General features: G+C 40.1%; 1 protein-coding gene across 2 annotated transcripts in view; it reads right to left on the reverse strand.

The window, feature by feature from the left end:
* Positions 1-17,827, reverse strand: part of FBXL17 (F-box and leucine rich repeat protein 17) — a 415,020-nt gene that overhangs the window by 176,684 nt on the left and 220,509 nt on the right. Inside the window, exon 7 of one of the 2 annotated variants that reach the window (XM_038770405.1) lies at positions 13,116-13,191. The exons of the other annotated variant lie outside the window; for it this stretch is intronic. Coding sequence (XP_038626333.1) covers positions 13,182-13,191 — 10 coding nt within the window. The 3' untranslated portion in view covers positions 13,116-13,181. Of the gene's footprint in view, positions 1-13,115; positions 13,192-17,827 lie in introns of those variants that run through there. 2 annotated transcript variants of the gene reach the window in all.

Raw genomic sequence — 17,827 nt, forward strand, 5'->3', positions numbered from 1 at the left:
TCAGTGGGAAAGAGCCCGGGCTTTGGAGTCAGAGGTCGTGGGTTCAAATCCCGGCTCCACCACTTGTTAGCTGTGTGACTTTGGGCAAGTCACTTAACTTCTCTGGGCCTCAGTTCCCTCATCTGTAAAATGGGGATGAAGACTGTGAGCCCCACGTGGGACAACCTCATCACCTTGTATCCTCCCAGCGCTTAGAACAGTGCTTTGCACATAGTAAGCGCTTAATAAATGCTATCATTATTATTATTATTATCCTATGCTTTCAGGATATATGCTGTTTAAATTTCTGTTTTCTTTTTTCATTTGAATAGTAACAAGACTAGTGCCAGGTTAGATATTTTAAAGGCTGCTTATAATATTTACATTTTATAGTTTTAAATCTGTCTGTTTAAACTATGGAAGAAATAAAATAAGTTGTGTTAAGATTGACTGATGACAGCTGATAACAATCATTCATATTGACAGAGTGCTTTGTGTGCAGAGCACTGAAATAAGCACTTGGGAGAGTACTGTCTAACAGAGTTGGTGGTCACGTTCCCTGCCTACAAGGAGCTTAGTCTCCAATCTACCTCAATCTATTTTATATACAAAGCATAAATAAGGCAAAAAGGGTTTGTTTATTTTTATTATACTCAAATTTATATCAAACCAACAATGGATATAGACAAGATTCACAAAATAGAGTAAACAGGAAATTACCCCCTTTTCCTATATATATTTTCCTTATGAGCACCTTTTTGGTTTCAAAGCTCTCATTACTCAGGTTTCTGGAAAAAAACTTTAACTTCCTTTTTACTCAAAGCCGATAAACGTGGCAGCTAACACCTCAATTCCATCCAAAAGAAGTGTAATGAGCTCCATTTTAGCTCTCTGATGTTTGAAGATTCTTCTTTAAGCCCAGCAAAAGACAAGGACACGCTTTGAAGATATATCACAGGATTTGAAGAAATAGTCCACTCAGACAATGAGAAACCAAGCTAACAGCTAGTTGTACTTGTACTCTATTGTGTTTCCAAATACAATCAGCCCTCTGGGTTCATGAGGTTACATTCCAGGAAAACTGTTATTTGTGTAAATCATTGAAGTCAGTGGAGGAAAAGGAGTTAGATTACCACATCAAAATGATTTGATCCCGATAGAATGGGATGTACAGAATTAAACTTGGTAGGAAACTAGGGTTATTTTAAATTGATGTTCTGTAGGAGAGGTGGTTTTGCAAAAGGGAAAAGAACTTTGGTAAAATTTATGTGCTGAATATTGTTTGCAACGGAACAAGCTTGAGCCACGTGGAAAGGTATCAATGCTGTGGAAACCTATCGTGAAACTAGCGTTTCTGAAGTTTAAAGTTTTGAAAAACAAAAGTAACTGCTGCAAATGCTGAGCTTGTGAACTTACAAAGTAGCAGGGTAAAAGCAAAACCACAGTAGAGAAGCCTTATCAGTTGAGCCAACTGTAATAAGTATATATTAGCTATGTAGAATATATGAGCACTGCAATGTTTCATGATATTTTATATTTTCATCATTTCATTAGAACCTTTACATTATACAAATTATAGTATTACTTTCAATTTTGTTCACACATCCTCCACCTTTTAATTACATCCTTTAATTACAAATTCCACAAGACATCTTTAAGTCTATCTAAATGTATGGCACATTTGGGTTAGTTTTCTGGTCAAATGCATAATCAGTTTTTTCCCACAGAACTTTTTTTTTTCATTTGCACCATATACAACATCTTAACTAATAGCAGCATGGCTCAGTGAAAAGAGCATGGGCTTTGGAGTCAGAGGTCATGGGTTCAAATCCTGGCTCCATCAATTGTCAGCTGTGTGACTTTGGGTAAGTCACTTAACTTCTCTGGGCCTCAGTTGCCTCATCTGTAAAATGGGGATTAAGACTGTGAGCCCCACGTGGGACAACCTGATCACTTTGTAACCTCCCCAGCACTTAGAATAGTGCTTTGCACATAGTAAGCGCTTAATAAATGCTATTATTATTATTATTATTAATAGCTATAAAAGTCAGGGATAGCAACATTCAAATATAAGTTTTTTAGGTACGTTTTCATGCTCCTGAAATATCTAACTTTGAAATTGTTTTAAGTATAAAGCAGGCATTTAAAACTACATAATACCAGCACTACCAAATTCCCCAAAAATATTTCCATCAACAAAAGGCACTGCTTGAACTAATTTAAAAAATGCATCTCTCTCTGTTTTCTCCTCCTTTCCAATTTTCTAATGTGGAAACAAGAGCATTACTGATTAATATTAACCAAGAGTTATGGTATACTACTGACACCTTATGAGCAAGTGCAAAGAGTTCAATGGCATCGTTAGCATTTTTGAAAATATCCAAGGTAAAGTCACATAAGTAAAACAATGTGGTTTCATTTGGACTAGTGGTTTTCCTTTCTTTCTGGGTAGTGAGATTCAATAATTTTAATGTTGCATAGCTTTACAGAAAAAGCATGGCCTAATGGTTAGAACACGGGCCTGGAATTCAGAAGGACCTGGGTCCTAATCCCTGCTCCGCCACTTGTCTGCCGTATGACCTCAGGCAAGTCACCTCTCTTCTCTGTGCCTCAGTTACCTCATCTGTAAAATGGGAATTAAGACTGGGAGCCCTATGTGGGACAGGGACTGTGTCCAACCCAATGAGCTTGCATCTACCCCAGCATTTAGTACAGTGCCTGCCACATAGTAATCACATAACGAAAACCATAAAAAACCCCAAAACAGTGCACCAGAGCATAAAGGCTTTTTAAAACACTGAGGTCCTCAAGAAGAGTGCCAACCAGTATGTACCCACCATTGGGAATGACAGTTTTAATTTGCAGCAGTAGCTGCCCCAGTTAAGAAAACACTTAGGTATAAATTAGAGCAAATTTTAAAAAATTACGTCCTGCAAATCTTTAAAATCCAACAATTTTGCAGAGGAAGCATATATGGCATGCACTTCGCAGTTTTATTTTAAAATAAAACAAATGATATTTCCTGATGGGAAAAGTTTGTCTCCGCTAATTAGAGAGCAAAACACCCTGTGATAAAATTTCTCACAGGGAAAGTTCAATTTTGGAAAAACATAATATTTTATAAAGACACAAATGGTAATACCAACTACAGAGACAACAGGGGCCAACTAACTCCTCTCAGAGAATTCCCAAAGCAGAATTCTTAACCAGCTATCCAACACAAATGTTTCAATGTACTGAGGCTAACACAATTTTCTGGTTTAATTTATGTTTCATGCACTAATGTGAAGACTTCTCCATGTCTCAGTTACTTTCTATGTAACATGGGGATTAAGACTATATGGGACAGGGAGCACATCCAACCTGATTATCTCGTATCAGCCCCAGTGCTTACAACACTGTTTGGTACATAGTAAGCACTTAACAAATACCATTAAAAAATGTACTGAAGTGCTTCAATGAATTTTGAGTCTCCAAGTGCTTAGGCGAAGGGCTGAAGTAGCAGTTGGGGGATATAAAGTGGGGAGATTAATTGGGCAAGGCCTCTTGAAGCTAGCTCTCTTCCTCCCTTCAAGGCCCTGCTGAGAGCTCACCTCCTCCAGGAGGCCTTCCCAGACTGAGCCCCTTCTTTCCTCTCCCCCTCGTCCCCCTCTCCATCCCCCCGTCTTACCTCCTTCCCTTCCCCACAGCACCTGTATATATGTATATATGGTTGTACATATTTATTACTCTATTTATTTATTTATTTATTTATTTTACTTGTACATTTCTATCCTACTTACTTTATTTTGTTGGTATGTTTGGTTCTGTTCTCTGTCTCCCCCTTTTAGACTGTGAGCCCACTGTTGGGTAGGGACTGTCTCTATGTGATGCCAATTTGTACTTCCCAAGCGCTTAGTACAGTGCTCTGCACATAGTAAGCGCTCAATAAATACGATTGATTGATTGATTGATTGATGTGATTTCAGAAGGGTTTTGAAGAAGGAGAGAACTGTAGTCTATCAGATATGAAAAGAAGCGAGAGCCATGTACTAAGGAGGACAAAAGAGATATGTAGCAGGAGAATCAAGAATGAAAGACAGTTAATAGGCTAATTTAAGAGGAAATAGGAGTTCCTAATGGTTCACACTTCTTGAGTGAAGAAGTAAGAGGGAGAAAGCTGATTGAGTGCCTTAAAGCCAATGGTCAGGAGTTTCTGCTTGGTGTGGAGAGAATGGTGAACCATTTGTGGGTTTTGAGGAGTGGGAAGGCATGTGCAGAAACACATTTTAGAAAAACGACGTGGGCAGTAAAGTTAAATACTGACTGGAGATGGGAAAGGGTGAAGGCAGGCAGGTCAGTGAGGAGGCTGGTGCAGTAGTCAAGCCAGGATATGACCAGTGTAGTGGCCGTTTGGATTGAGAGGAAGGGACAGATCTTGGAAATGTATGGCAACAGACTGAATATGGGCATTAAAAAAGACGGAGGGGGCAAGGATAATATCAAAGTTCCTGGCAATTGTGTGCAGAGGAAGCACTTGGGAACATAAAACAGAGGCAAAACAAACTGCCTCAACCCCGTAGACGCTTACAATCTACTTTGGGAGATATTGGCACAAACTGCCAAGTCCTTAATAGGTATAAGAGCAGGAACATAGATTAAAAACAAGTTGGCTTTTAATTAAAAACTAGATGAACAGGTAAACACGGAAGTGGTAAGGCAGTTGGGGGATGAGAATGAGAATCCATATCTTTACTTTCTTCTTCTCCCTCTCTCTCATTTATTTGTCTGTCTTTCCCAATTGATTAAAGTCCCTCGAGGAAAAGGATGGTGTCTGCTAATGCTATTGGATTTGGGAGGGAAGACCTAGAGTTCAGTTTTAGAGATATTGACTTTAGGGGGCTAGCTGGACATCTGTGTGGTGGCATGCTGGAGGCAAGAGGAAACTTGAGACTGCAGAGGAGGCGCAAACAACAAAGATTTGGGAATCATCACATAGAGGTAGCAGCTGAAGCCATGGGAGTACCAGCTCCCCTGAGAGTCAGTGTCAAATGAGGCAAGGTAGGATACCAACAACAGAACTTTGAGGGACATCTATAGTTAATAAAGCATGAGGCAGAAGCCAGTGAAGGATACTAAGAAGGAGCACCCAGGGAAGTGAGGGGAGAAGAGGAGAACAGGAATATACGGTCAAACAGGGTTATACAGTGTTTCCAGAAGGGAATGGTCCACAGTACCAAAAGGGGGCCAAGGGGTCAAATAGATTAGGATAGACTTGAACCCATTAGATTTTGCATGGAGAACGTCACTGGTGAGCTTTGAGAGTGAGGTGCTATGGGACTGAAGGGGTGGAAACCAGATTTCAATAGATTATGAAGGGATTTGTATTAGAGAAAGTGGAGAATAAAGAGATGGGTCAATACCTGGAGGGTGCAATGGGATTGAGAGTAGCCATCTTGAGAATAGGGGGATAGAAATATGTTGGATGACCCCCCTGGCCCTCCCATACACACCCTTATACACTTCCTGGAAAACCTAACAACTAGCAATGTCTTGGGCTCTAATGAGGCAGCTGAATGTGGCAATACTTCAAACAATGGTATTTATTGTATTTACTACTTAGCACTGGGCCAGAGTAGTAAAGACTGTTTTATTGTTGATCAACTATAATAAAATCTAGGAGGGTTTCATCATTCTATGATTATATTGCATATGACCGGAAAAACTAATTTGTTCTCATTTCCATTTAACTTGGTAAAAACAACTACATTTTCTATTTTGGGAAATAAAATCACCATGGAGAAACTGCAAGTTTTAACAGGTTTAAAGAGACTGCAGAAAACTAAATTTTAGAATTTAAAAATGTAGGTCACGGACCAATTCTGGAAAGAGAAGCATTGTAAAAGTCGAAATAAAATCAGATACAAATCAGTCATTTAAGAATGTTGAAAAGGGAACCTTAAAAAGACCATAACATGTACATGACATTTTAAATCGTGGAGTCACAACTAATCAAATTCAATGTTGGTGTATAACAAGAAGGAAAAAAAACCAGTTGCCTATTAATAACAATAAAGTATTATAATCTACACTGAGTTTCTACCCTAAATAAAACACAGAGGGGAGGAAAGGATATACTGTGGTCTTGATCTTAGCCACTAAAACATTTGAAAATAATTTCTTATTCCCTCATCCTCACTAAAGTATGTTTCAAATGGATTAGAAACCTTAAAATAATAATGGCACTTATTAAGCGCTTACTATGTGCAGAGCACTGTTCTAAGCACTGGAAAGCCAGTCAAGTCACATCCAACACAGATCATAACACTTTACATGGTGCATCACAAGATGTTTTGGAGGAAAACAGGGAAAAACAATGTTTCCAGGGTTTTGAAGGGTTCCCACTGCACTGGACCCAATGTGTTGCCCCACTTCAGAACTCTACCTGCTGCCTCACAAATGTGTGTAATAGCAGTAATAATGGCAGTATTTATCAAGTCCTTACTAAGTGGAAAAGCACTGGGCTAAATTCAAAATAATCAGATCAGAATCAGTCTGATAAAGCACTGGCCTGGGAGTCAGAAGGACCTGGGTTCCAATTTCAGCTCCACCAATTGTCTGCTGCGTGACCTTGGGCAAGTCACTTCACTTCTCTGTGCCTCAGTTACCTCAGCTGTAAAATGGGAATTGAGATTGTGAGCCCCATGCGGGACATGGGCTGTAATCCAACCCGATTAGCTTGCCAGGCACACAGTAAGCACTTAACAAACACCATTAAAAACAAATGAATAAATCCCTGCCCTACATGGAGCTTCCAATCTAAGGGGTTGGGGGAGCAGCTATTTTATTCCCATTTTACATTTGAGAAAAAAGACTTCAGAGAGTAAGTGACTCACCCAAGGTTACCCGACAGACCAGTTGGGCGGAAGGGAGATTAGCATCTGAAACGCCTCACTCCCTTCCCAGAATATTACCCCCAAGACTCCATTCTTGGCACCACTTCCCCTTGTGCCTCTCTCCACAAGTCAATCCCACCAACAGTAAATGAGATTTTTTAAAAAACCATATTTTTTTGTTTCCCAAAACGTTGGCTGAGATTGTCTCACTAGCCTCTTTAATTTTTGGCACTAATGACTTCAACAACACATCTGTTGCAAGGTTCATCTCCTCCCCTCCCCTCCCCCTACTCTGGATGTTTTGCAATCACACAGCTCTCACCAAAGATTGATCCTATCCAAAGGAGAAACTACAATTCCCAGAAAGCAAAGTGGATGTTTCAGTTATTTATGACATTTATTAAAGGACTTATTATGTGCCCAAATACTGGACTAAATTAGAAACAAGATCATTAGATTGGGTACAGCCCCTCTTCCACAGGGAGCTCACAATCAAAGAGCAGGCATTTTATCTCCATTTTTCAGATGTGGTAACTGAGACTCAGAGAAGTTAAGTGATTTCCTCAAGGTCACACAGCAGCCCAGTGGCAGAACTGGGGTTGAAATCCAGGTTCTCCATTCAGAAGAGAAGCAGTATTGCCTAGTGGACAGAGCACAGGCTTGGGAATCAAAGGACCTGGGTTCAAATCCCAGTTCTGCCAAGTGTCTGCTGTGTTACCTTGGGCAAGTCATTTCACTTCTCTGTGCCTCAGTTTCTTCATTTGTAAATTAGGGAGCCAATACCTGTCCTCCCTCCTCTTTAGTCCACGAGGCCTGTGTGGGACCCAGTGCTTAGAGTAGTACTTGACACCTAGTAAATATTTAACAAATACCATCATCAGATCAGCAAGGGGCTGTTCTGGGTGAAGCCCAATTCCCAGAGTTCTCTTGTAGAGGCAGAACCAAGGGTTCAGATTTTGCTGACAGTAGCACCTGCTATATTTTCTGTCCCCGCTCTTGGTTGGAATCAAACCTACCACATCATAAGAAGCTCATCAGTTCCTTTTGTGGAACAAGGTTTTCTTAGTTGCCAAGAAAAAATTGACAAGATGTCCCTTTGAATTTCCTCACAGCATCTATTTTTAAGGAAACTAAATTTTTTTCTGACCTAACCTGTCTTAATGTGAGACAGGTTACTATACTTTGGATTTGAAGAGGACAAGAGGGAAGAGAAAAATGAAAGGGCAATAGCAAACTGTCTACCTTTATCATTTCTCTGCTCAGTAAGAGAGGAATGGGTAAGGAGGACACAGTGAGGAGGAAGAAATCAAAGTGTTTAAAATCAGTGGGAGAGGAAAAGAATCCAAGCAAATAAGCAAGAGAAGCAGCATGGCCTAGTGGAAAGACCACGGATCTGGGAGTCAGAGGAACTGGGTTCTAATCCTGGCTCTGCCACTTTCATGCTGTGTGACCTTAGGTAAGTCACTTTAATTCTCTGTGCTTCAGAAAAATCAGGATTAAATATCTGCTCTCCATTCCCCTTCAACTGTAAGACCTGTATGAGGTAGGGACTGCCTGGCTTGATTATCTTGTGTTCACCTCATTGCTTTTTTTTTCCCCCTTATGGTACCTGTTATATGCTTACTAAGTGCCAGGCACTGTACTAACTGCTGGGATAGATACAAACGAATCAGGTTGGACATGGTCCTTGCCCCATGTGGGGCTGCCTTAATCCCCACTTTACAGATAAGATAACTGTGGCACAGAGAAGTGAAGTGAAGTGACTTGCTCAAGGTCACACAGCAGACAAGTAGTGGAGCCAGGATTAGAAACCTTCGATTCCCAGGCCCATGCTCTATTCAGTAGGCCACGCTGCTCCTCAGTCCTTTGCACACAATAAATGCTTCACACATTCCATTAGTATCAGTAGTAGTACTGTTAAAATAAGTCATTTCCTGCACGTACTTCAACCCATAGATGCTGTTAATTATAAAATAAAACCCAACAAGGCTTTAGGGTGTAGGTAAGGTTATCTACAAGTCCAACATGCTATATTATAGCAAGTCCCAAAGTCTGTGCTTCTAATTTTAATAAATACTTGTTATGTAATCAGCAAGTTTAAATTATAGACACTCAACACAATCCAATATATATTCCCAACCCTAAAAAATTGCAGCTATGGGATCCTAAAGAGGATTGGGTCAATCATATGAGTCCAGGCTTCAAAAGGGGAATGATTTCAGCCTTCCAATTAGTAAAACAAGGAACGTCATTGTGCTTACAAGTATTGAAAAGCATCTTATTGACATATCTTAAGAGGAAAACCTTTGAAGAACAGAACATTTAGAATTTAACCTAGTAAAAAAAAGTTTGTATCGGAACTGCAACTTCACACGCACCAATGTTTGGAGGGTTCAGAAACATGGAAAACTCATTTCTATATTACAGGAATTTGAGACTCATCTGGGTCTACCATCTGGCTATGCCATATTGAGAATAGCTGCTGAAGAGAAGACCTAGGCAGATATTGAAGATTTTATGCCTTTAACAACTCGTTCCAAATTCATTTCCAACTTAGTAGCGATTCATGGGTGGAAAACTTTTGGAATACAAATACAGATCATGAGGAAACCGAACCGATCTAATGATCAAACCAACTGAGAACCCACAGCTCCCGTACCGCAAAGGGCCTTACATTAGGCTGCTGGATAAGCAGGAGCCGCTGGGCAACTTACAACACTGGCTAGGTTGTGGCAGTTCGGGCCGCAGCGGTCCAGACAGGAATCGTGAACAAATCTCTTAGGATAAAGAGAAAAGGAAATTGTCACAGTCTCAATCCTCATTTTACAGATGAGGGAACTGAGGCCCAGAGAAGTGAAGTGACTTGCCCAAGGCCACCCAACAGGTAAGTGGTGGAGTTGGGATTAGAAGCCAGGTGCTTCTGACTCCTAGGCTCACGTTCTATCCACTAGGCACATGCTATTCTTTTATCAAGGCTAGATTATTTTATCAGCAGGCTCCTCACTTCTTTTCCTGCTTTCGTCTCTAGGGCAAAATGTTGAATGGATTAGCTTGCTGAAGTGCTACACGGGGCACATCTCTCATAGTCCTCGTGTCCCTCTACCCCCTTCCATCTTCCTCCACTATCAAGCAGAAACTCCTGATTATGGGCTTCAGGGAGCTTCACCGGCTTTCTCCTTCACATTTGGTATCTGCTTAATAAACGCTGTGATTGACTGAATGATTTGAAATCATTTTTCTTCATCGAGAAAAAATTGGGTTTGGAGTTAAAAGGGCTTTGAATAAATTACTCTAATTGGAATAAAATATAATCAATTAGAATCTATCTGAATATTCAGAGAACACAGGTCAGCTGTTCTGCTAATTTAGGCTCTATATGAGTGTACTTTAATCAGATGAAGAAATCTGTAATTATTGTGAATTGATGTTTACAAGTAATGATTCTTCAAAACAGTCTACTGGTTTTTATGACAGCCAATTAATGTCATAACTTTTTCTGTTTTCAAAAACAAAAAATAATAGGATTCAACTAAGGGTGGGAGCAACTTTGGTTTTTAAAACACTGATTAAATACTCACATTTTTGTTTGCCACAGAGTCATAATGCCCATTTTCATGGAATTTTTATCTAAAAAGGAATTGGCATGGCCTAGGGAAAGAGCACGGGTCCAGCAGTCAAAGAACCTGGGATTAGAATCCCGGCTCCGCCACTTGTCTGCTGTGTGACACTGGGCAAGTCACTTCACTTCTCTGGGTCTCACTTAACTGTAGAATGGAGATTAAGACCATGAGCTCCACTTGGGACATGGACTGTGTCCAACCTGATTAGCTTGTATCTACCCCAGCACTTAGTACAGTTCCTGGCATATAGTGAACACTTAACAAATACCATAAAAAAGGGAGGTAAAGAAGAGAACATCAGCTGATAATACAGCTCTCCAAAGTTGTCATGTCTTATCTTGTCTTATGTCGTCGAGTCGTCTCTGCCCCACAGCGACTCCATGGACACATCTCTCCCAGAATGCCCCACTCTCCAGCTGCAATCATTCTGTCAGTTGATACATACAGTTTTCTTGGTAAAAATACAGAACAATAATAATAATGATGGCATCTGTTAAGCGCTTACTATGTGCAAAGCACTGTTCTAAGCACTGGGGGGGATACAAGGTGATCAGGTTGTCCCATGTGGGGCTCACAGTCTTAATCCCCATTTTACAGATGAGGTAACTGAGTCCCAGAGAAGTTAAGTGACTTGCCCAAAGTCACACAGCTGACAAGTGGAGGAGCTGGGATTTGAACCCATGACCTCTGGTTCCCAAGCCCGTGCTCTTTCCACTGAGCCACGCTGCTTCTCAGAGGTGGTTTATCATTGCCTTCTTCCATGCAGTAAACTTGAATCTCCACCCTCGACTGTCTCCCATGCCGCTGCTGCCCAGCACAGGTGAGTTTTGATTTGTAGTAGATCACCTTCCACTCACCAGTCACTGCCCAAGCTAGAAATGGAATGGGTATGCCTCTGATTGACTCTCCCTCCCGTAGTTGAGACTGGTAGAGTACTGGAAACTCTCAAGGTGCCACCCTGAGAGGAGACGTTGCCTTGGATCCAGTTTATTTTTGGGTTGGGGGGGCGCCGTGGGGGACAGAACAAATAAGGTCTGGAGAGCCCAGGGTGCTGCAGGGCTGACTCCTGAACCCCTAGAACTCTCCCACCACTTTTCCCAGTGCCCCTGCATACTATTTTATTTCATTTCTCAATGCTATGGACTTGCTATGGTTTGGCATTAGCTATATTATGCTAAACTGCAGTTTATAATAATAATAATAGTATTTGTTAAGCGCTATGTGCCAAGCACTGTTCTAAGAACTGGGGTAGGTACAGGGTAATCAGGTTGTCCCACGTGGGGCTCACAGTCTTAATACCCATTTTACAGATGAGGTTACTGAAGCACAGAGAAGTTAAGTTACTTGCCCAAAGTTGCACAGCTGATAAATGGCAGAGCCGGGATTAGAACTCATGACCTCTGTCCCCCAAATCCATGCTCTTTGTACTAAGCCACGCTGTACTGTCTCTACCCTAGAGCTCAGCATAGTGCAACATTAAGCACTGAAGTATCACAATTTTTATTATTCTTATTCTTCTGGCTGACTGGAAAGAATAGAAATTCAAGTAATCAAATGTGGTATACTCAATTCTCCTAAAATGTGGGAGTTGTATTCTCCCTAAAGGCCACATTTAGTACTCATGGTATCTTGACATCACGCTTATGCATACAAGCTTTTCTTCCAAGATCAGGGCATCCTGAGCCCAAACGGACTTGCGTTGCCAAGTGAACATTCCCTAATAAACAATGTGTTCAGGCAAAACTGATTCAATTTTCTTCATGATTTTTATATTCCATGAAGGATCCAGAGTGCCATTCACCAAACCACCTAACCATTTTCTGATGCTATGCCTACTATTTAGTAATTCTGCAATTAAGCTTGTGACACAGCTATTACATCTATGATTTGGAAAAGGAAATTAAGGAACAGGGAGGCAATACAAATTGTTCAACACAAGTATTAGCCACTTTCAGAATCAGAAATAGATCTCTGTGTCTATTTCTTCCTTTTCATTCTCTATTTCAATCTTGATTCCTTTTTTAATATGAAACACTTTAGCTGGTGACACCCAATAATGAGAATAGCTCCTAAAAGCGAGAGATTCATTCATTCAATCGTGTTTATTGAGTGCTTACTGTGTGCAGAGTACTGTACTAAGTGCTTGGAAAGTACAATTCAGCAACATATACAGTCCCTACCCAAAAACAGACACAGTCTAGAAGGGGGAGACAGAGAGCAAAACAGAACAATTAGAAAGGTGTCAATACCATCAAAATAAATAGAATAATAGATATATACACAACATTAATAAAATAAATAGAATAATAAATATGTATTTGCAAGATGTTATGCAAGGGGTTTGGATGGTGCTAAGTTATGAGAGAAATGGGTGAAAAAAAGTTTCTAAATATTTTATGTTACTTTCCAAAGCAATCAGGAACAGTATGATTGACAGGCAAGATTGGAGTACTTTGCTCCCAGGTTCATCCAAGAGCAAGTCCCAAACCTGTAAGACCTGAAATTACTTGAGATTGAGTGTTCAGTTCAAATGACCTGATCAGAGCTGCATCCAAAAATATCAACCTCGTGTCTTTGATGATTGATTTATTCAAAAGCAAGAAAGCACACTGTCTTCCCTTCGACTGTTTTGACAATATGCCTCGTGTACTGTGGAGGTAGGGACTCTTTTTAGAGCAGGAAAAAGACTCAAACTGAGTCGGGGCTTTCACAGGGACCTAAGGAGAGAGAGCAGTGAAGACTGGTTAGAATCACTAGGGAACAGATTTGGCTACAACTGTAGCTTCATAAATCAAGCTAGTAACTACATCCTCAAGAGAAAAATCTGCTGCTATTAAAGTCACACCGATGCCTACTCTGGATGAAATTTAAAGGGTGAATCACAGCCTTAAGACAGAACCAAAAGCTTGGTTGCAACGGTTACAATAGTACCTGGGAGGACAGCAACTATTATCGAGACTCTATCAAAGGCAGGGGGGAGAGAAGGAGGTAGTTTTTGTCACACTTGTTATCTAACCCACTGTTCCTCTTATAGTGCAAAAGCCCAGAGGTCCTAGCTGACACCCTTCAAATCTCCAACTGTGGCAGCAGAAATCATTCTTTACCATTCTCAAACCAGACATTTGTGATTCCTGAGGAATGTGTGGAAGATTGTGGCTGGATGCAGGGATTTGCAAAAGGGAGCTGAACTCACTCTTTGCTTTCATCTCAGTTGCCCTCCTCAGAGAATGTAGAAAATCACTTGGACCGAGAATCCTAATTTCTGGACACTGTATATGGTTAAGTGATTTGCATAACGTGGGGTAGGGAAACCCTGAACTTATCACTAGATTCTGGGCTTGGGGTGTCCCTCATGCCACAACCCTCTCAGCCAATTACATCTGAGGACCGTCCTAAAACAATCAGAGTACGTAAGGACAAGAACAAGCCCAGGAACAAATGCTCTTGGATATAATTAAATTAGGTAAAACCAAGAGTTCTCAAACAATAATGCTATCTGCTCCTGGAAAACATTAGATACCTGAAGATGAAACACTTGTTATTACAATGGAGATCTCAGTCATCTAGTCTGAAAAGTGAATCAGAGGTCATGGGTTCTAATCCCAGCTCTGCCACTTGTCAGCTGTGTGACTTTGGGCAGGTCACAACTTCTCTGTGCCTCAGTTACCTCATCTGTAAAATGGGGATTAAGACTGTGAGCCCCACGTGGAACAACCTAATTACCTTGTATCTACCCCAGCACTTAGAACAGTGCTTGGCACATAGTAAGTGCTTAACAAATACTATTATGATTATTGACCAAAATGAATTCTAAGACTTCTTTGAGGGTGCGAGCACTGGGGTTTTATGGATTATCTCACTGGGGATTTTCAACTAGCAAATATGTTATGGCTCTTAAATTGCAGAAGAACTGGCTGTCTCTTGTTTACTGCACAGCAATAGCACCTGGCCTAATTTGTACAACAATTACTTAGAACCATTTTGAAAAGCAATGTGTGATTAATTGACTTTGCTTAAGGAATGCAATGTTGTTTCTGCATTGTTGTTCACTTCAACATAATGCCCTCTGGAGCACAGATCCAATTAAAAAAAAAAAAAACAGGGAGGCAAATATTAAGCATAGTACTTTTATATTACACAGCACTTTCAGTTTGGAATTGAATACTACCACCTACTGTCTTGAAAGCACCTGATTTATTCCATCTAGCTATATGATATTATAAGGGCACATATGGCGGCTTGGCAGAACTCGATTAATCTGATTTGATTTAGGGACACTAAAAATATTGAAATCAGGTAGGCCAAACTAGCCTTTAATGAGTTCATTTTCACAACTGTTACAACAGGATTTCCCAAAGGATGACAATCTGGCTCTTGGCACTATCCTTGCATGAAGTGGAGCAGAGAAGGAAAATTCCCTCTGCAATAAGATATTATTCACTCAAATTGCTTAAAGACACATACCCGATCCTTAAATCACATCCAAACAGGAGCAACATGGCTTTGTGGATAAAACACGAATCTGGTAACCCAGACAACCGGAGTTCCAAACCCAGCTCCGCCACTTGCCTACTGTGTGACCTTCGGCAAGTCACTTAACTTCTCAGTGCTTCAGTTCCCTCAACTGCAAAACGGAGATTCAATACCTGTTCTCCCTCTTGCTTAGGATGTGAGCCCCTTGTGGGACAAGGACTGTATCCAGCCTGATTAACTTGTGACTACCCTAGCATTTAGAACAGTATTTGACCAATAAGAAGCACTTATCAAATATCATTAAAAAATTACATTTGGAGAGAACTCTATTGAAGAATTCCCCCCCTCCAGCCCCCAAAGAACTTATGTGAATATCGGTACTTTATTTATATTAATGTCTTTCTCCCCTTCTAGACTGTAAGCTCATTGTGGGCAGGGAATGTATCTGCTTATTGTCATATTGTACTCTCCCAAGTGCTTAATGCAGTGCTTTGCACACAGTAAGCACTCAATAAATACAAATGAATTAGGGAACATCCTTTCCACCGCACTGGTCTGTCTGGATTGACACCTGATGTCAGAAGAACGGTCCTATATGTGTTCACCTGGAGGCAATCAAGCGATGAGTACTCAAATGCCATTTCTCCTTAACATAGGACTCTTTGAAAAAACACCACTACTACCATGTAGAGAACTGACTGCACTGATAAATGAATCTGATTGTCATCTGCCACCCAGAAAGAGGTAACAAAGATGTATTATGCTACAGACTGCCACATTTTGCTTCTTAAAATCTTTTCCTCATTTAAAAAGAGGATGTGCTAGGAGAAAACAAAATTGATTCAACTTCATTGTGACCATTCTTTGTCAATCCTGAATTAGAGAAGCTCTAACTCCTCCTAAACTTCCCTTTTCTTACTGAAAAACTATTATTAGTTAATCCTCAAAAGCCTGTAAAATGATCAAAGCTTTAAATATTTACCTTCTTCAGGTGTTATAAATTTAGACATCTTGGCTCTTGAATGCCTCAAGTGCATTTACATAATCAAATATGGCTGGGAAATTCTTCTTAAAATACACTGCTTGGATATACAACAGAAATAGATTTGTATTACTTGATTACATTAATCAAGCAATGGCATCTATGGAGTGCTTACTTTGTGCAGAGCACAGTACTTGGGAGAGAATACTACAAAGTTGGTAACAGTACCAATTACAAAATTTAATAAATTGATAGACCAACTCCCTGCCCTCAATTTGCCTAGACTATACCTTGAAGACATTGAAGCCACACAATAGCACTACAAAACATCTCTCTAGATGGACCTGAAATCTAAACCCAATTTTAGTTTGTATGCTAAGGTTATCTCGTTAAAAAGCAATACTTAATAGAATCAGAACAGAATCCTTGAAATCAATCAATCAATCAAATTTATTGAGCGCTTACTGTGTGCAGAGCACTGTACTAAGCGCTTGGGAAGCACAAGTTGGCAACACATAGAGACAGTCCCTACCCAACAGTGGGCTCACAGTCTAGAAGGGGAAGACAGAGAACAAAACAAAACATATTAACAAAATAAAATAAATAGAATAGATATGTACAAGTAAAATAAATAGAGTAATAAATATGTACAAACATATATACATATATACAGGTGCTGTGGGGAAGGGAAGGAGGTAAGGCGGGGGGATGGAGAGGGGGAGGAGGGGGAGAGGAAGGATGGGGCTCAGTCTGGGAAGGCCTCCTGGAGGAGGTGAGCTCTCAGTAGGGCCTTGAAGGGAGGAAGAGAGCTAGCTTGGCAAAACTAATGGCTATGCTGAGGACCAATAGAAATAAAACCTTTGTAAACATAAAAGTTTTCCAATTTATTTTCATAAAAAGGTTGCTTTTTAACAGTTTCTACTTAGCACAGGTTTATCCTTCATATTCCTATAAAGCTGCTTTCTTCTATGTTATCAATAAAAACTAACAGACCTTCCTCCTAGAAGGTTAAACTTCGAGCTTCTGTTTGAAACACTAGAGTGCCTTTTCTCAGAAGAAATGGTACATATACGTGCCACAAGCAATGAAAAAGAATACACTATTGCTCCGACCCGTCATTAGTCAGAGAATCTTGGCAACAGCAATGCTACTTGTATATGGTCTCTGCATGAAAAACTGTTTTTCAAAGGTAACCTTGCCAAGGGCTATGTTCTGTCTTGGCAAAAGGAAGCAAACTTTACTTTTCTACCAATCAGCTTGCTCTGCATGAGAAACGGGTGTTAAGGTATGAAATGGGGTTTAGAGTAGCCACAAAATAAAATTCACAAAAATAAATTATTTGGAAAAAAAAGAACCCTCAAAAAACAACAAAAAGACAACAGAGAAATGTTTTTGTAAAATGCAAATCATGAAAACCGGTTGAGGGATTAAATGCTCTTTTGCAAAAATGACCATGGAGATTACAATCATTAATTAAAATCATGTAAATAATGTTCTGAAAGAACTCTCCCTTTTTATCTCATAGATTTCAAACAGCCTAATGCTAAAAAGGTTTAGTCTCAGAAGAGTTTCACTAATTAAAACTAAAAATCCAGCATAATGACTATGTGTCAGAAAGCCTGCAATTGCAACCACTTAGCAATGGCAAAATCTTTAACACACAGAAATCAAATGCTGATGTTGTATGCTTAAAAAAAATTAATACAAATATGAAATAATACCCAGAGATTCTATTTTAAGTCTGCAGTCAGCATCCCTGAACAAGTTCAAGCTCATTTCACTTAGGGGTCATATCAATTGTCCCATTTCTGCCTGAAAGTCAATGTACATCTGTTATCAATCCTTGAAGATTCTTCAGGATGTGGAATTTGCAGATAGTGGATTATCCAAGGCTCCTG

Source organism: Tachyglossus aculeatus, chromosome X3 (assembly GCF_015852505.1).
Source record: "Tachyglossus aculeatus isolate mTacAcu1 chromosome X3, mTacAcu1.pri, whole genome shotgun sequence".
Lineage (NCBI taxonomy): Eukaryota > Metazoa > Chordata > Mammalia > Monotremata > Tachyglossidae > Tachyglossus > Tachyglossus aculeatus.